The sequence below is a fragment of the Hypanus sabinus genome, chromosome 27 (genome assembly GCF_030144855.1).
Source record: "Hypanus sabinus isolate sHypSab1 chromosome 27, sHypSab1.hap1, whole genome shotgun sequence".
Classification (NCBI taxonomy): domain Eukaryota; kingdom Metazoa; phylum Chordata; class Chondrichthyes; order Myliobatiformes; family Dasyatidae; genus Hypanus; species Hypanus sabinus.
This window is the reverse complement of record NC_082732.1, coordinates 45,271,295-45,291,675: the sequence shown is the minus strand read 5'-3', so window position 1 is coordinate 45,291,675 and position 20,381 is coordinate 45,271,295. Positions and strand designations below refer to the sequence as shown.

The 20,381-nt window shown below is 44.4% G+C and overlaps 1 protein-coding gene across 1 annotated transcript in view; it reads right to left on the bottom strand.

Moving 5' to 3' along the window:
* Positions 1-20,381, bottom strand: part of ttll10 (tubulin tyrosine ligase-like family, member 10) — a 45,240-nt gene that overhangs the window by 712 nt on the left and 24,147 nt on the right. The window contains exons 7-9 of the mRNA XM_059951629.1: positions 16,353-16,493; positions 10,904-11,020; positions 141-234 (exon numbers count right to left, since the gene is read on the bottom strand). Of these exons, the coding sequence (XP_059807612.1) occupies positions 141-234; positions 10,904-11,020; positions 16,353-16,493 (352 nt within the window). The remainder of the gene's footprint in view (positions 1-140; positions 235-10,903; positions 11,021-16,352; positions 16,494-20,381) is intronic.

Genomic DNA, 20,381 nt, shown 5'->3' with positions numbered 1-20,381 from the left:
AGTGTGAGTGGGTGCCCACTGGCCGAATGGTCGGCTTCCATGCTGTACACCTCTATAATGTGCTACTGAAACATCATCAGTTGGTACAAATGAGATTTTCTAAATCTATATTAATATAAAGATAAGAATGTCACACTTACCAAGAGCTTCATTCAATACTTTGGGGACGACAGATTGGAGGACTGCACAGTTTGTCTGTAAAGATGGGTTTGAGTTAATCTCCAGCAACCATACCTACAGAGGAGATCAAACCATGTTATCCTTTTCTACACATTCATACTGAGTTCACGACACAGAGCATGTGGTTGAAGCATTCCTATGCTGATGGCTGGTAAATTAATGGGACTGAGTACTATCAGATCTCATGGAGTGAAATGAATCCTGTGCTCCAGTGCCACTGAGATAGACATTCCGCTCATCTCCAATTTAAATGCCCAGAAACAATGCTTACTAACTTAGCTTCTCCCAGACAGGGGAAAAATCTAACTTGTCAGTCCTCTTACCTCTGCCATTTATGTCCATCCCCTTTCTACCACACCTTTACCTGAGTCCCACCTCATCAAATAATGATGAGTTGGAGTACAAGATAGATAGATAGCCTGGTGAGATATCATCATGACAACAACCTTTCCCTCAATGTCAGCTAAAATTAAAGAGCTGTTCATTGACTTTAGGAAAGTGGGGGGGGGGGGGTGAGTTCACAGTGTGTGGGATACATGTTCCTGTCTACATCAACACTGCTGAGAGGGTTGAGGGCTTCAAGCTCCCAGGAGTGAACATCACCTGTTACTTGTCCTAATCCAACCATGTAAATGTCACAGTCAAGAAAGCTTGCCAAAGCCTCTACTCCTGAAGGAGACTAAAGAAATCTGGCATGTCCCCATTGATATCACCAAAGCACTCTAGAAAGCATTCTTCAACTACTGCACAGAGTCTTGCCATCTTCAGAAGTTTTCTGATGACTCAGCCATAGTTGGATGCATCAGCAAGGGAGATGAGTCTGAGTACAGGGCTACGGTGGGAAACTTTGTCACGTGGTGTGAGCAGAATCATCTGCAGCTTAATGTGAAAAAGACTAAGGAGCTGGTGGTGGACCTGAGGACGGCCAAGGCACTGGTGACCGATGACACCAAGACTGGAGGTGTAGTGGACAGTGAGGAAGACTCTTGGAGACTGCAGTGGGATCTGAACCAGCTGAAAAATGGCAGATGGAATATAATGCAGGCAAGCGTGAGGTGCTACACTTCCATGGGACCAACCAGGGTAGGACTTATGCTGTGAGCAGTAGGACAGTGAGAAATGTGGTAGAACAGAGTGATATGGAAATTCCTTGAAAGTGGCATCACAGGTAGACGGGGTTGTAAAGAGAGCTTATGGCACTCTGGCCTTTCTAAGGAGCTGGTGGTGGACCTGAGGAGGGCTAAGGCACCGGTGAACCCCGTTTCCATCCAAGGGGTCAGTGTAGAGGATTACAAATACCTGGGGATATGAATTGACAATAAACTGGACTGGTCAAAGAACACCGAGGCTGTCTACGAGAAGGATCAGAGCCGTCTCTATTTCCTGAGGAGACTGAGGTCCTTTAACATCTGCCGGACGATGCTGAGGACGTTCTATGAGTCTGTGGTGGCCAGTATTATCATGTTTGCTGTTGTGTGCTGGGGCAGCAGGCTGAGGGTAGCAGACACCAACAGAATCAACAAACTCATTCATAAGGCCAGTGATGTTGTGGGGGTGGAACTGGACTCTCTGACGATGGTGTCTGAAAAGAGGATGCTGACCAAGTTGCATGCCATCTTGGACAATGTCTCCCATCCACTCCATAATGTACTGGTTAGGCATAGGAGTACATTCAGCCAGAGACTCATTCCACTGAGATGCAACACTGAGTGTCATAGAAAGTCATTCCTGCCTGTGGCCATCAAATTTTACAACTCCTCCCTTGGAGGGTCAGACACCCTGAGCCAATAGGCTGGTCCTGGACTTATTTCCACTTGGCATGATTAACTTATTATTATTTAATTATTTATGGTTTTATATTGCTATATTTCTTCACTACTCTTGGCTGGTGCAGCTGTAACGAAACCCAATTTCCATGCATCAATAAAATATGTCTGTCTGTCTGGATGCATCACAGTTTGGTGTGGCAACTGCTCTGCATGTGACCACAAGAAACTGCAGAGAGCTATGGACACAACTTCTCCATGGATTCTGCCCACATGTCTCGCTGCCTCAGTAAAGCCGGCAGCATAATCAAAGCTGCCACCAACCTGGACATTCTCTCTTCTCCCTCTCCCACCAATCTCAAGTATAGCTTCTATCCCACTGTTACAGGACTTCTGAATAATTCCCTCCTAGTACACTAAAATGGACTCTTGACCTCACAATCTACCTCGTTATGACCTTGCACTCTATTGTTTACCTGCACTGCACTTTCTCTGTAGCTTTTACGCTTTCATCTGCATTCTGTTATTACTTTACCTTGTTCTACCTCAATGCACTGTGTAATGAATTGGTCTACATGACAAGGCAAACTTTTCACTGCATCTTGGTACACTTGACAATAATAAACCAATTCCAATTCCCCTTCCCTCAGCACTCTTACCTCAGTCACGCTTACCACACAAATTGTCAAAGCAGTAACTTTGAACATATGAGAGGATGCTTCCCATAGTGGGGGAGTCTAGGACCAGAAGGCACAGCCTCGGAATTGAGGGAGTTTCATTTAGAAAAGAGATGAGGAGGAATTTCTTTAGCCAGAGGATGGTGAATCCGTTGAATTCATTGTCACAGGCGGCTGTGGAGGCCACGTCATCATGTATATTTAAGGCAGAGGTTGATAGATTCGTGATTAGTCAGAGCATGAAGGGATATGGAGGGGGGAGGCAGAAGATTGGGGCTGAGTGGGAAAATGGGTCAGCTGTGATGAAATGATGGAACAGACTCAATGGGCCAAATGGCCGAATTCTGCTTTGGTATCTTATATCCAAAGCTAATGTTGATGAATTTTCAGTCATTATAGAGTCAAGGATTGTGAGGAACAGACAAGAAAGTTGAGATAAGGCCAAGATTGGATCACCATAATGGTAAAGAATGCCTCTCATAACTTTATACACCTCTATAAAATCACCCCTCATTCTCCCATGCTCCAGTGAAGGAAGTCCCAACCTGCTCAACCTCTCTCCATAACTCAGTCCCTTGAGTCCCAGCACCTCCAGGGTAGGGGTGCCTGAAACAAGGGGGCATTGACTTAGGGTGAGAGGGGATGGTTTTATAAATGACCTGAGGGGAAACTTTTTAATGGAGGTGGTTTGCTCAATTGAAATGTGGGCAGAAAAATGGCAGATGGAGCTTAAACCAGACACGTGTGAGATGTTGCAGTTGGGAATGTCAAAAGTAGGAGGAAAGTAAATGGCAGAAACCTTAGACATTCAGATGTTCAGAGGGAGATGCAACATAAAGATTTTTACTCCCTTGGATGCAAGAATAAAATAAGTAATAATAATATTAATACTCAGGTTGCAAGTCTATTACTCCCTAAAGTGGCAACAGCCGTGGACAGGACGGTAAAGGTGCACACGGTATGCTTGCCTCCATCAGTCAGGGTGTTGAGTATAAAAGTCGTGTTGCTGCTGTATGAAACATTTGGAGTACTGTGTACAACTCTGAACACTCCTGTTTACTCTGGAGTGCCAGAAGCCGAGGGGAGACCTGATAGGAGTCTGTAAGATTATCAGAGACAGAAAAGTTGGGGTGTTGTGGGTAGTGTGGAGGGCTGTCAGAGGTTACAGCGGGACATTGATAGGATGCTGAACTGGATTAAGAAGTGGCAGATGGAATTCAACACAGATATAAGTGTGAAGTGGTTCATTTTGGTAGGTCAAGTTTGAAGACAGAATATAATATAAATGGTAAGACTCTTGGCAGTGTGGAGGATCTGAGCGATCTTGGGGTCCGTGTCCATAGGACTCTGAAAGCTGCTGTGCAGGTTGACCGTGTTGCTAAGAAGGCGTATGGTGTGTTGGCATCCATCAACTGTGGGATTGAGTTCAAGAGCCGCGAGGTAATGTTAAAGCTACATAAGACCTTAGTCAAACCCTATTTGGAGTACTGTGTTCAGTTCTGGTCACCTCACTACAGGAAGGATGTGGATACTATAGAGAGAGTGCAGAGGAGATTTACAAGGATGCCGCCTGGATTGGAGGGTGTACCTTATTAGAATAAGTTGAGTGTACTTGGCCGTCTCTCCTTAGAGTGATGGAGGATGAGAGGTGACCTGATTGAGGCGTATATGATGATGAGAGGCGTTGATCGTGTGAATAGCCACAGGTTTTTCCCCAGGGCTGAAATGGTTAACATGAGGGGGCATGCTTCTAAGGTGTTTGGAAATAGGTACAAGGGGGATGTCAGAAACATAGAAGCATAGAAAATAGGTGCAGGAGTAGGCCATTCAGCCCTTCGAGCCTGCACCGCCATTCAGTATGATCATCCAACTCAGAACCCTGTACCTGCTTTCTCTCCATACCTCCTGATCCCTTTAGCCACAAGGTCCATATCTAACTTCCTCTTAAATATAGCCAAAAAAACTGGCCTCAACTGTTTCCTGTGGCAGAGAATTCCACAGATTCACCACTCTCTGTTTTTCACACAGAGAATGCTAGGCGTGTGGAATGCACTGCCAACAAAGATGATAGCGGCAGTTATGATAGGGTCTTTTAAGAGACTCTCAGATAGGTACATGGAGCTTAGAAAAATAAAGGGCTATGCCGTAGGGAAGTTCCAGGCAGTTTCCAGAGTAGGTTACATTAATGTTCTATGTTACCATTATCAGAGGCAGAGGGGAGATCAGCCATAGGCTGAGGAGAGGCCTGATAGGCATATGTAACATAATCAGAGACATTGATCAGTCAGACTCATTTTCCCAGGGTGGACATTTCAAATAGTAAAGAACTTAGGTGAAAAGGGAAAGTTTAAAGGAGATGTGCAAGGCAACCTTTTTTTTACACAGAGAATAGTGGGTGTCAGGGACATGTTGCCAGGAGATGTGGCAGAAGTAAAAATAATAAAATCATTTAAGAGGCATTTAGACAGACAAGTGGACAGACTGGGAACAGAGGTATATGGATCAGCATCACGGCTAGCACAGGGCAGTGGGCCGAAGACTATACTATTCAATTTCTTTTACAAACTGACTGTCTCTCAAGAAATTACAAGGTGACTGACCTCTGACCCCAGTGATTTCAGTGACTAACTTCTGATCAGAGTAATTATGGTGACTGACCTCTGACCACAATGAACTGACATCTGACCACAGTCGAATGACCTCTAACCACAGTAAACTGACCTCTGACCTCTAACCACAGTGAACTGATCTCTGACTACAGTGTCTGACATCTAACTACAGTGACTGACATCAGAGCACAGTGATTGATCTCTGACTATGGTGAATTGACCTCTGCCCACAGTGGACTACATTCCATTCAAACATTAACATTTCTGAATTGTGGGTCTGTGAAGCTTGTTTGTTTTGCAAATGTTAATACTGTTCCTTTGTATTTGGGAATTACATTGCCTAACACCTGTGAAGGGAGTTTCATCATCCTTTCAGCTCTCCGCCTTTTAGCTAACAGAGGAAACTAGGAGTGAAGCTAAATTCTTGGTTACTAGACAACCGACTGTGGCTTTTTTTCCCCATTGTTCAAATGTTCGCGATCCAGCAGATGGCACAATTAGAACACCAGCATCTACAAAACCCGCGGGGTTTAAATTCTCCCTCCCACAGTAATAGTGTGATCTGTCCACCTCTGCACAGATCTGTATACACCTGTACAGACCTGCTTAAGACTAGCCAGCGCAGGAGGAAGTAGGGAAGGAGAGCAGATTGTTAGGAAATCATTGGGGATTGTGAGGGGAATCACAGAGATGGGGAAATCACATGAATGGGTGAATCATTAGTCAAGAGAGAATGGTGGGGAAATTCAGTTCTGGTTGCTTCATTAGAGGAGGGGCGTGGAAGCTTTAGAGAGGGTGCAGAGGAGATTTACCAGGATGTTGCTTGGATTAGAGAGAGTTTTTTATGAGGATAGGTTGAGTGAACTAGGGCTCTTCTCTTTGGAGTAAAAGAAGATGAGGAGTGACTTGATAGAGATGTACAAGATGATAAAAGGCATAGGTCGAGTAGACAGCCAGAGACTTTTTCCAAGGCAGAAATATCTCATACAAGAGGGCATAACTTTAAGGTGACTGGAGGAAAGTATAGTGGGGGATATAAGAGGTAAGTTTTTTTTTTACACAGGAAGTGGTTGGTGTATGGAATGTACTGCCGGGTTGCTGGTAGAGACAGATACATGAGGGAGATTTACTTCTTAGACAGGCACGTGGATGATAGAAACACTGAGAGACATGGGGGAGGGAAGGGTTCGATTGATCTTAGAGGAGTTTAAAAGGTCGGCACAACATTGTGGGCCGAAGGGTCTGTACAGTGGTTTAAGAGAGAGAGAGAGAGAGAGAAAGAAAGGGAAAGAGAGGGAGAGGGAGAGAGGGGGAGAGGGAGAGAAGAGGAAACTGGGAGATGTTTGGTGAGGCCTGATTACAGTGTGGTTGTGCCCAGGGGAGACTACCCCTTCATATTGAAGTTATGCTCATCCCTGCTAATAAGCTGTGCCTCACTTTGCCAGCCTAGTGTGTGTGCTTTGTGTGAGTGATGTTGACACAAGTGTTACACACCGCTTGCTGCCAACAGCCTGCCTGCTCGCACACCACATGTGAAGAGAACCACAGCGTATGTGTACATCAAAGTACAAAGTAAATTTATTATCAAAGTAGATATGTGTCACCATATACAACCTCGGGACTAATTTCCTTTCAGGTATTCAGAGTAAATACAAAGAAACACAATAGAATCAATGGAAAGCTGTACCCAGCAGGACAGACTAACAGCAATGTGCAAAAGCCAACAAGCTGCAAATACAAAAAAAAAGAAAAATAATAATAAATAATTAAGCAATAAATGTCAGGACATGAGATAGGAGTCCTTGAGAGTGAACCCATAGTTCAGTGTTGGGGTGAATGAAGTTGAGTGAAGTTTTCCCTCTGGTTCAAGGACTTGATGGATGAAGTGTAATAACTGTTCCTGAACCTGGTGGTGTGAGTTCTGAGGCTCCTGTAGCCTTGTCCCGGTGGTAAAGCGAGAAGAGGACATGGCCATGGTGGTAATGGACAAGAAACCTTGAAGAAACTGGTTTATTGCATGAGTCCTTGTTGTGTGATGTATGACCCAGGTTAACCGTCACTCTCTCTGATCTGAAAATTTGATCGGGGTTTGTGTTTAGTTGTGTCTCTATTTATTTTAAAGGCACCTTTCCAGCTGCTAACTTCCTGTTGGCTCTCTGTGTATTGGCTGTTTACACCGTTGGCCCAGCGTTGGTATAAATGACCCAACAGAAATGATACCAGATTACATAATTACCATAGTCAACTTTAATGAGCTTGTGTAATATATTGTTAATAGTTAGCTGCCGCGGAACATATCGACTATCAAGCCTTTATCAAAGGACCTGTTCTGAATAGAAAATAATAGCTTGCGTTGGTCACAGTAAAATTTTGGCCGTTTCAAAGCTATTGCCTAGCAGTGGCTAGACCAATCAAAACCATATAGATGGCAGTGTGTAACACTGTACTGCCTCAGCCGTGATATATTCGGATTGCATTAATGCATGCAAAGCACTGCACAATGCAACGTCTTGTTGTGTCATTGAATGGGAAGAAAGCAAATGTCTGTGAATTGGAAATGGAGCCCTCTCGTGTTTCAGTAAATTGCTGCTGAGCCAATGGTTTGTAAATCCTGCACAGTGAGTAATCACCGAACACAATGCAGGATCTCATACCTGTCCATTCAAACATCTTTTCTCATTAATTAAAGGACTTTCTTCCTCCATTTGCTTTTCAGCACTCCCAGTTCTGAATTGAAGGGCTGAGATTAACCTATTGTTTGATTAATAATTTGTCTGCCTTCCAGTAAGAGTGGGGGGGAGCACAAAAGATTGATGCCTGTTTTTGCAGGCTAAGTTTAGGCAAGGTTACAATGAAGAGAAAGGCGGAAACAGTTCCGTATCACTGCATTTCACCTGGTGATGAGCAGTGGGACAGCTTTCCACAGGCCTTGGTCAAAAGGACTTGGCGGGTTCTACGGGGGCAGTGAAACTGCTCTCCTTCCTCACCCCCAATTTCTTATTCTGACATCTTCCCCCTTCCTTTCCAGTCCTGATGAAAGGTCTCGACTCAAAACAACGACTGTTTATTCCTCTCCATAGATGCTGCCTGACCTACTGAGTTCCTCCGGCATTATGTGTGTGTCGCTCTGGATTTCCAGCACCTGCAGGATCTCTAGTGCTAACAAGGTGCTCTACTAATTCTGAATACCTTGTCTGCCTTAAGGTTGTTATAACCTGGGGATAAGCTCCCAGCGGTGTGCATCTCCAATAGCCTCTGACAACCAAGTCCAGCTGCTTCCTGGCCTTCACGTGTGGCTTAGCTACTAAGCCTGGCAGAACTGTTTCTACTGACAGGAGAAGGGGCAAAGGTGGGTTACTGGTGCCTTGAAGCCAGTTACTTCAGGCAGATGGGACTCATCAGCCGTGGTTGTCAGCTTACCTAGGAGAAGGAAAACTCTGATCTCAAACCTCTGTTGCCTTGCGGCTACACCCACTCTCGGGAAAGGCTTTGGGAATAAACCCCGGGGGAAAATCTGGAACTGGAGTTCCAAGGGCAGTCCTACATTGAGTGGCAATTCCTGCGGTGCCATTGGTGCCGAACTGTATCGGTTTCTGCCATTCCTTTGGATTCATCAAATGTGTGGAGAGAGGGAGCCTGTGTAGAGAGGGGCAACAGCTTGCTCTCCATAGTGTACTGCCCAGGCTTGTGTATCTTGTTATCTAGGATGCAACAGCCCTGGCTGACCCTGATCAACTGAGGGGCTTCTACTACTCTGTCTGCCTGTTGGGCAGTGACTTGTTTCTCTGCCTGTGCCAATGAGGCCGAGCACTGTCTGTGTGACAGTCTGACAGATATCAACACCATCTGAGTGACAGTCTGACAGATATCAACACCATCTGAGTGACAGTCTGACAGATACCGACACCGTCTGAGTGACAGTCTGACAGATACCGACAGCATCTGAGTGACAGTCTGACAGATATCAACACCATCTGAGTGACAGTCTGACAGATACCAACACCGTCTGAGTGACAGTCTGACAGATACTGACACCATCTGAGTGACAGTCTGACAGATATCAACACCGTCTGAGTGACAGTCTGACAGATATCAACACCATCTGAGTGACAGTCTGACAGATACCGACACCGTCTGAGTGACAGTCTGACAGATACCGACACCATCTGAGTGACAGTCTGACAGATACCGACAGCATCTGAGTGACAGTCTGACAGATATCAACACCATCTGAGTGACAGTCTGACAGATACCAACACCGTCTGAGTGACAGTCTGACAGATATCAACACCATCTGAGTGACAGTCTGACAGATACTGACACCATCTGAGTGACAGTCTGACAGATATCAACACCATCTGAGTGACAGTCTGACAGATACCAACACCGTCTGAGTGACAGTCTGACAGATACTGACACCATCTGAGTGACAGTCTGACAGATATCAACACCGTCTGAGTGACAGTCTGACAGATATCAACACCATCTGAGTGACAGTCTGACAGATACCGACACCGTCTGAGTGACAGTCTGACAGATACCGACACCATCTGAGTGACAGTCTGACAGATACCGACAGCATCTGAGTGACAGTCTGACAGATATCAACACCATCTGAGTGACAGTCTGACAGATACCAACACCGTCTGAGTGACAGTCTGACAGATATCAACACCATCTGAGTGACAGTCTGACAGATACTGACACCATCTGAGTGACAGTCCGACAGATACCGACACCGTCTGAGTGACAGTCTGACAGATACCGACACCATCTGAGTGACAGTCTGACAGATATCAACACCATCTGAGTGACAGACTGATTGATGCTAACACCACCTACCATTCTTCTGCCATCTATGTGTCCATCTAAGAGTTTCTCAAATGTTTCTAATGTATCTGCCTCCACCAGCAGCCCAGCAATGTTTTCCACACACACACCACTCTCTGTGTAAGAAACCTACCTCTGAAACCCCCTGCTATACCTGTCACCAATCACTGTAAGGTTATGCCTTCCTATATAGCTTCACTGCCTTGGGAAAAGGTTTCTGGCCGCCCACTCTATCTACACCTCTATCAAATCATCTCTCCTGCTCCTTTACTCTGAACAGAAAAGCTCGACCTTGCTCAACCTATCCTCAGGAGACATGCTCTCTAGTTTAGGCAGTATCTCTGCATCCTCTCTAAAGCTTCTACGTCCTTTCAATAATGTGGCGACCAGGATGGAACACGATATTCCAAGTATGGTCTAGCCAGAGTTTTATAGAGCTGTGACATTACGTCACAACTCTGCAACTCAGTCTCCTGATAATGAAGGTCAACAAACCATACACCTTCTTCTCCACCCAATCAACTTGCACAGCAACCTCCAGGCACCTCAGTGTTCATTAGCTATCTGTATATCACTCATTCAAGGTATTTCTCAAAATGTTCACCCTTTGATGTGATCGGTGGAAAGCCTGCTTTCTTGTACACCTCATTGTCCAAGACTGGAGCTGATGCTCATTTTTCACTCCAGAATCATTTTTAGTAATGAATAAAACTTTTCAAACTGAGCAGCAGGGATCACTGTGAGTGTAAACCCCATGTGACCAATAGCCAATCCTGTATTAGAATAATCTGAGAACAACTCAGAGACAGTAACCCTTATCAAAAAGGCCAAGAAGAATCACCTTGAAATTCTGATCAATCATAATGTCGCAACCGAAAAGGTCAAAATAGCCCAGTTTACTACCCAGCCTGGCCTTGCTGGCAATGAAACACTGGGTAACGATCTGCTGTATCCGGTTCTGTAAGAAAATATCAAAACTGTTTATTATGTTTAAAGCACAGACTGCAGTTCTGCATTCATTAAACATAGACATAGAACATTACAACAAGGTACAGACACAAGAGATTCTGCAGATGTTGGAAATCCAAAGCAACACACGCAAAATGCTGGAGGAACTCAGCAGGCCAGGCAGCATCTGTGGAAAAGAGTAAGCAGTCAATGTTTCAGGCTGAGAGCCTTCATCAGGACAGCACGGTACAGGCCCTTCAGCCCACAAGGTTGTGCTGACCTTATAACCTACTCTAAGAACAATCTAACTCTTCCTCCCCGCATAGCCCTTCATTTTCCTATCATCTATGTGCCTATCTACGAGTCTCTTAAATATTCAGAATGTATCTGCCTCTGCCACCACTCGGCAGTGCGTCCCACTCTCTGTGTAAAAAGCCTACTTCTGACATCCCTCGCGTACTCTCCTCCAGTCACCTTCAAATGATGGCCCTCACATTAGCTATTTCTGTCCTGAGAAAGTCTCTGGCTTTCCTCTCAATCTATGCCTCTTATCACCTCTATCAAGTCACCTCTCATCCTCCTTTGCCCCAAAGAGAGAAGCCCAAGCGCACTCAATCTATCCTCGTAAGACATGCTCTCTAATCCAGGCAGCATCCTCTCTGCACCCAAATGGATGGTAGTTTGCCTCCTAGGTGCCAGGGTTTGTGATGTTTCTGAATGCATCAACAATATCCTGAAAAGGGAGGGTGAGCAGCCAGAACTTGTGGGACATATTGATACCAACGACATAGGTAGAAAAGGGGAAGAGGTCCTGAAGCCAGAATACAGGGAGTTAAGAAGGAAGTTGAGAAGCAGGACCTCAAGGGTAATAATCTTTGGATTACTACCTGTGCCACGTGACAGTGAGGATAAGAATAGAATGAGGTGACAGATAAATGCGTGGCTGAAGAATTGGAGCTGGGGGCAGGGATTCAGATTTCTGGATAATTGGGACCTCTTCTTGGCTAGGTGTGACCTGTACAAAAGGGATGGGTTGCAGTTGAATCTGAGGGAGACCAATATTCTTGTGGGCAGGTTTGCTAGAGCTGTTGGAAGTGGTTTAAACTAATATGGCAGGGGGATGGGAACCAATATGATAGAGCTGAGGATGAGCCAGCAGGTTTACAAGTAGATGATGGATATAACATGAATGTGGGTACAAATGCAAACAGAACAAAGAGTTAAATTGTATCACAGAGGCAAAATTCAAATGGGCAAAGAAAGCAGGACTAAAGGTGCTGTGTTTAAATGCACATAGCATTTGGAATAAGGTGGATGAGCTCATGGCGCAATTACAGATTGGTCAGTACGACGTTGCGAGCATCAGTGAGTCATGGCTGAAAGAAGGACATAGTTGGGGACTTAACATCAAACAACATACTTTGTATTGAAAGGACAGGCAGGAAGGCATAGGCGGTGGTGTGGCTCTGTTGGTAAGAGATGGAATTAAATCGTTAGAAAGAGGTGAAATGGAGTTAGAGAATTTTGAATCTTTGTGGGTGGAATTAAGAAATTGCAAGGGTAAAAAAACATATGGGGATCATAGAAAGGCCTCTGTTCCACCCATAACACCTCACTAGACAAGTTCTCCAGTCTGTCCTGATATCTTCCTCAATTAGTAACGTCACCACTCCTCTTTTAATGCCTACTGCTTTGTCACGTCTAAAACAATGGAGCCCTGGAAAACTGAGCTGCCAGTCCTGTCCCTTCTGCAATGAAGTCTCACCAGTGGCTACATTGTCATAATTCCATGTTTTGGTCCATGCCCTGAGCTCATTTGCCTTTCCTACAATACTTCTTGCATTGAAATATACGCAGCACAGGACATAAGTCACGCCAAGCTCAACCTTTTGATTTCTGACTGAGGTTTTAACAATATCTGCTTCCACAACCTCTCCACAATCTGTTCTGGCACTTTGGTTCCACACCTCTCCCCCAACTCTAGTTTAAACTCTGCCATGCAGTACTAGCAAACCTTCACTCTAGGATTTTAGACCCTCTCCAGTTCAGGTGCAAACTGTCTCTTCTGTACAGTTCCTACATGACCAGGAAGAGAGCCCAATGATCCAAAAATCTTTTGCCCTCACACCTACCCCAACTCCTTAGCCACATATTAAACTGTATAATCTTCCTATTTCTGGCCTCAGCAGCACGTGGCACAGGTAGCAATCCTGAGATTACAACCCTGGAGGTCCTGCCCTTTAACTTAGCACCAAACCCTCTGAAGTCACTTTGAAGAACCTCATTACTCTTCCTACCCATGTCAGTGGTACCTATATGGACCATGACCTCTGGCTGTTCACCCTCCCACTTAAGAAAGCTGAGGCCTCAATCCGATATACCCCAGACCCTGGCACTGGGAGAGAGCATACCATTGGGAAACTCGTTCTTGTCCACAGAACTTCCTTTCTGTTCCCCTAACTAACAAATCTCCTGTTCCCCTCTTCCCTTCTGAGTCATGGAGCCAGCCTCAGTGCCAGAGATCTAACTGCTGTGACTTTCCTGTGTTAGGTCCTTTCTGTTCCCCTAACTAACAAATCTCCTGTTCCCCTCTTCCCTTCTGAGTCATGGAGCCAGCCTCAGTGCCAGAGATCTAACTGCTGTGACTTTCCTGTGTTAGGTCATTTCCTCCAAGTGATATACCTGTTGTTGAGAAAGATGGCCACAGGGGTACTCTGCCCCTTCCCTTTCCTGACTGTCACCCACTTTCCTGTGTTCTGTACCTTGGGTGTAACTACCTCTCTCTCTGCCCTATCTATCACACCCTCGGCCTCACAAATGATCCGGAGTTCATCCAGTTCCAGCTCCAGCTCCTTGACGCAGATTGTTAGAAGCTGCAGCTGGATGCACTTCCCGCAGAGACACGGGAGATCTCCCTGCCTTCCCACATCCCACAAGAGGAGCATTGAATGACCCTGCCTTGCATCTCCACTGTCCTAACTGAGCGGATATAAAGGAGGGGAAAAAGAAACTCGTAAACACAAGAGATTCTACAGATGCTGGAAATCCCGAGCAAAACATGTAAAATACTAGACAATCTCAGCAGGTCAGGCAGCATTTATGGAGGGGAATAAACAGTCAATATTTCAGGTCAAGACCCTTCAGTAGGACTGGAAAGGAAGGGGGAAGATGCCAGATTAAAAAGGTGGGGAGGGGTGGAGGACGAGTTAACAGGTGACAGGTGAAGCCAGGTGACAGGGAAAAGTGAAGGGCTCCAGAAGAAGGAATCTGATAGGAAAGGAGAGGGGACTATGGGAGAAAAGGAAGGAAGAAGTGGTAGGCAGGTGAGGAGAAGAAGTAAGCGGCCAGAGTGGGGAACAGAAGATAAAAGAAGTGGGAGTGGGAGTGGAAAAAATTACCAGAAGGGGAAATTGATGTTCATGCCATCAGATTGGAGGCACGCAGCATCTTTACTTTCTGGGAAGGTTGAGGATGTCTGGCTTGTCACTGAACACACTAACAAATTTTGAAAGATGTACTCTTAGGTACAGAGGAGATGTCAGGGGTAAGTTATTTTACGCAGGGAGTGGTGAGTGTGTGGAATGGATTACCACTGGCGGTGGTAGAGGTGTAACCGATAGGGTCGTTTAAGAGGCTCCTGGATAGGTACATCCAGGAGGGAAATGGCTAAGCTAAGGACATGTTTGGCACAGCATTGTGGGCTGAAGGGCCTGTATTGTGCTGTAGGTTTTCTATGTTTCTACTGTTGAAAGTGTCTTGAGAGGTTGTGTCATGGCCGGGTAGAGCAATTGAAACGTGGAGGAATGCAAGAGGCTACAGAAAGGGTTTGACTCTGCCTAGTACGTTACTGTCACAGCAATCCCCATCATTATCTACAGGAGGAACTGCCTCAAGAATCATAAAAGATCCCCATCATCCAGACAGTGTCTCTTCTTGCAGCCTCCAGGGGGTACAGAAGCCTGGGTTCCCTAACCACCAGATCCGAGAACGGCTACTTCCTCACCACCCAAATCACCACAGGACTAGACCATGTTCATCACTTTGCCTTCAACTGGATTCTTCTTTCAAAGTTTAAAGTTCAAATTAATTGTTTGTTCTAACTGTGATCTTTCTTGTAAAAATTGTGTATAATTTATTTGTAATTTATAGTTTTCATGTGAATATGGACTATCTGATGCTCCACAGCTGTGATGTTGCTGTAGGCAAGTTTTCATTGCACCTGTGCACAGAGGTACCTGTCAAACTTGACTTTCAATCTGAATTTGACATTCAGAGAAGTGAACACTCGTATAGGGAGTCCTCTCTCTGCCCAGGAAAGGCAAATAACAGGCAAAGTCACAACCTCTTGCAGAAACTACAGAAAACAATGGGAGACTTTTGATAAACATCAACTGATTAAGATCAGATAAAAGAATCTTTCAATTAAAGATGCGCTGATTTGTATTTTTCCATTAATAAGGTTAGTGAACGTACCTCGCCAGTTAATTAACTGATTAAGTTTTAGAGATTTCTGATATTAACACCATCAGTACTATAGACTCTATTGAAATAACTGATTGTGGACTTCTGAAAGGGTAAGACGAGGAAATATACACTAATCCTCATAGCGGGATCAGAAGTGGAAAGATTGAGCAACTTCATATTCCTGGATGTCAATATCTCCGAGGATCTACCCTGGACTCAACGTATTATGCAGTTACAAAGGACGCACGGCAGCGGCTATGTCTCATTAGAAGTTTGAGGAGATTTGGTATGTCACCAAAGATGCGTGCAAATTTCTACAGCTGTACTGTGGAGAGCTTTCTAATTGGCTTCATCGCCATCAGGTATGGGGGTTGGGGCACTGTACAGAATCGAACTAGCCTCTGTAGTATCCAGGACATCTTCAAGGTGATGCTTCAAAAAGGTGGTGTCTATCATCACCCAGGACACGTCTTGTTCTTATTGTTACCATCAGGAAGTACAGGAGCCTGAAGCACACTCAGTGATTCAGGAACAGCTTCTTCCCCTCTGCCATCTGGTTACTGAATGAACAGTGAACCCATGAACACTACCTCACTACTTTTTTATTTCTATTTTTGCACTAATATTTAATTTTGCATTACTTGTTTATAATTCACAGCTTCTTCTATAATTATGTATTGCAATGTTTCACGACATGTGCTGGTGGCATTAGACCTGAATCTGATTCCAATGTGAATGCCTGCCAGTAATGAAAGCCACAATGAAATAAAGAGTCACATTAACAACCCTAATCCATGGGCATTGAGTATCTCAATCCTCCAGTGATATAATCTTCTACCTCAGCCTTATTCCCTTAATTGGGAACAGCACACACTCACTGTAAAATCAGTGAAGACCCAGTCCTTGGGGAGCTGCTTCGCTTGCATGTACTTCTCATTAATGTAGTCGTTCAGGTGTTCCATCGACCAGACTGTGTCCTCCTTCATGTCATTGTACCTGGGGTTCTTTTTCTGGATGAACTGTGGGGAAGAAATTTCAAAGCTGCAGTTGGTGGAATAAATCTCCATCTCCTGACGGGTGGGGAAGGGGTGCAGATGGAAGAACATCCTGGGTGGATACAATGGACAGATCAGTGAAGGAACAGTTACAGCAATGTTACAATTTAAACTGAAGGACAGAGAAGTAGAACAACAATTGTGCAATAACGAAAAATCAAATTTAGAAACCTCAATGTCATTGTCATTTGATTAGAAAAACTTCTATAGATTTGTTTTAAAAGGATATTCAGTGATACGTTTTTTAATAGGGCCTCAAGAAGGTGACATTTACTGTCATTAAGGACCTTCGTCATCCATGACATGCCCTCTTACAGCACAACCATCAGGGAGGGGGTACAGGAACCTGAAGACATGCACTTAACTTTTCAGTAACAGCTTCTTCACCTTGTCATCAGATTTCTGAACAGTCCATGAATCTGTGACACTACCTTGTTGCTTTTTTTTTGGTCTGTTTATTTGTATATATTGTAGAAATTTTAAGTCTTTGCACTGCTCTCCTGCCACAAAACAACAAATTTCATATCAGTGGTCAGTGATAATACAGTAAATCTCATTCTGATTCTGTTGGAGTTACCTGTTAATTTGCTCTAAAGTGTCTTTTGAGTGAAAGCAGTTTGTTGGCTGAACATTGAACTTGAAAACAAAAGCTGAATAATTAAAAAAATACCTTTGGAAATCAAGATTTCAAGAAAAATTCTTCCCTTGGAGGCAACAAGTCAGTGAAGGTGGGTGAGTACCATCTCCCTGAAAGAGGAAGTTTTGAAGTAAGAATCTCTCCCCTGTTGTTTGGCTGATCTTGTCATGGTTGTCTGTGGTAGGTGGAAGCAAATGGGTGTAATACAATCACTGGTCCAGCAGAAGCAACCAGATTTTACAGAAAACTGATCAGACTATTTTTATTTGATTTATTGAGATAGAGCGTGGAACAAACCCTTCTGACCCTTTGAGTCGCACTACCCAGCAACCCCTGATTTAACCTAAGCCTAATCACGGGACAATTTACAATGGCCAATTAACTATCAACTGGTACGTCTTTGGACTGTAGGAGGAAACTGGAGCACCCGGAGGAAACCCACACAGTCATGGGGGAACATACAAACTCCTTACAGACAGAGACAGGAATTGAACCCAGGCCACTGGTACAGTAGAGCATCTTGATAACCACTACACTACCATGTTGATCCATGACACATTGCCACTTATGGTTTATTTGTGACTTTCAGCATTATATAATAAATAATAAAACAGCATTCACAAAGATGCTTTTGGGACTATAACTGGCTCATCAGTTTACATTCTCACTGCCCCTTCTCTCTAAACTTCTCACTGCCTCAGTAACGATTAATCCCAGACATTCTCTCTTCTCCCTCTGCCATCAGGCAGAAGAACAAAAGCTTGAAGGCGCATATCCTCAGGTTTAAGGACAGCATCTATCCCACTGTTATAAGACAATTGAATGTTGAGCTCACAAGCTACCTTGTTGTGACCTTGCACTGCTCTTTCTCTGTTATACTGCATCCTGTACTTCTCTTACAACCTCACTGCTCTGCTGTAATGAATTGATCTGAGTGAACTGCAGGCATGACCTGATCTATTTGAACACTGTACAAGACAAATACTTTTCTCGAAAACTTGGTACATCAAACAAAAATAAACCGGTTTTGTCACGTCACCTCAGCTGTATTCACTCCAAGGAATACAGATCTAAACTTTCCAATAAAACAAAAGATTCTGCAGACGCTGGAAATCTGAGCTACACACACAAAATGCTGGAGAAATTCAGCAGGTCAGGCAGCGTCTATGGAAATGAATTCTGTTACTGTTTGCCTTGTTCTACCTCAATGCACTGTGTGATGATCTGATCTGTATAAACAGTATGCAAGACGAAGGTTTTCGCTGTACATTGGAACATGCGACAAAAAACAATTTACCAAATTTAAACTGAGATATTCTTTCTGACTGGATTCAATACTGAAACCTGAGATCATGAGCCTGAAGAAGTAGTCTCACAAATACTTAATTGATCAGAAATTGGGTAATTTTGTAACAGTGAGATTTTACAATAGCAAGAACGAGTAGATTCAGGACTAAGACGGCAAGATGAGAGAGGAGGGATCAGGACTTGGGAAAGTTGTTGACTGGAGTTGATGTGGGTATTTTTGGCCCCTCTCTGGGGCTGCTGGGTAATTGGTTCGGTGCTAATGAACACCTGCCCTGAATTGAGCTGGGCTGCCCCAGTCTCAGCTGCACAATTCCCCGTGCACTGCAGAGACACGCACAAACAACAGAGAAATACCCAGAAGACCATTGTCAGTTCCAGTCCAATGACTCACACAAAATAATGAAATGTTGTATACCCCCTTGTAGAGTTTGGATTCTTTATATCTTATAATTGGTTTGGGGATTTAGGCCAGTTTTGACACAGCTTTGTTGTTTCAATGTTTTGATTATCACAATTCTGGCAGAAGGTTACTGATGTCACAAGAACAAAGGAAGTAGGAGAAGATGTTTGACCCCAGCAACCTGGAGTCACAGAAGTACCATCTAGACCCCCTAACTATTACTCCCTGACTCTTCCTTGTTTAGCTAGGCTGAATTAGCCGAGTGGCATAATTCTGCTCCCTTTGTCTTCTGGTCTCTCATGCTGCTTGGCTCTGAGCATAGACATATGTCCTTGACAGGATCCAAAAGGGATGTCAGCTGCCCGACTGAGTGAGCTGTCGTGATGTCCCAGAATGAAATCACCACTTGCCTCAGACTTTGAACTGTGTATTGGCTGGATGAGTCAAACTGGCAAGGATATCATAGAAAAGGAATTTGTGCAATTCAGGGATTGATGTTAGAGAGTGCATGTACTGCTTAGACCAGAATGGTCTAGTTTATTTTATTTTACAGTATTGTGCAAAAGTCTTAGACACATATACATACATATATATTTATAGCCAGGGTGCCTAAGACTTTTGCACAGTACTGTAGTAATTTTATGTATTGCACTGTACTACTACCGCAAAAAAAGACAAATTTCATGACATAAGTGAGTGATGATAAACCTGATTCTGATATGGGTCTCTATTGTGGACCGAGAGTGGGAAGGGACAGGGAGAGGGGAATCATGGTTGGGAAAAAGCGAAAGAGCGGAGGGAGTGGGAAACACCAGAAAGATATTCTGTAATGAGCAATAAACCAATAGCTTGGAATTAAACTACCTTGCCTAGTGTCCCAGGGCTGGTTGTGTTAGCACCCACATCACCACCCCCCAGCATTCCTTCTCTGCCACCTGTCCCACACCCCTCCCGCGGCCCTCCAAGTGCCAAATGTACTTTGGGGATGAGCATCACAGTTCATAGAGTCACAGAGTCACAGAAAAGCCCATAACCAATGCCTTCAATTTAAATAAAGGCCCTTATCAGTGGTCTGAGGAGGGGTTGCTTAAGGTGGACTGGGTAAACAGGTCAGTCAACTGGGCAAGAGACTGCCAAATGGAGTTTACTGTGGGGAAGCGTGAGGTAAGTGAAATCCAAAGGAGATTATTTTCTTAATGGAGAGAGAAAGTGCAAGTGAGTGAAATTCAGAGGGATCAAGAAGTTAGCTGGCAGGTCCCACAAATAGTTAAGAAGGCAAATGTCAAAGAGTTTGGAATTTAAAACTAGGGAAGGTTTATTCTGGTTGTTAACCGATATTGGTGAGACCACAGCTGGAATATTGTACACAGGATATGTTTCCTACCTTTTCACAGAGCTACTAGCATCAGAGGACAGTCACCAGGCTAATTCCTGAGATGAGATGCTCATCCTAACAAGAGAGATGAAGTTGTTTGGGTCTTGGACATTAGAAAATGAGGAGTGACCT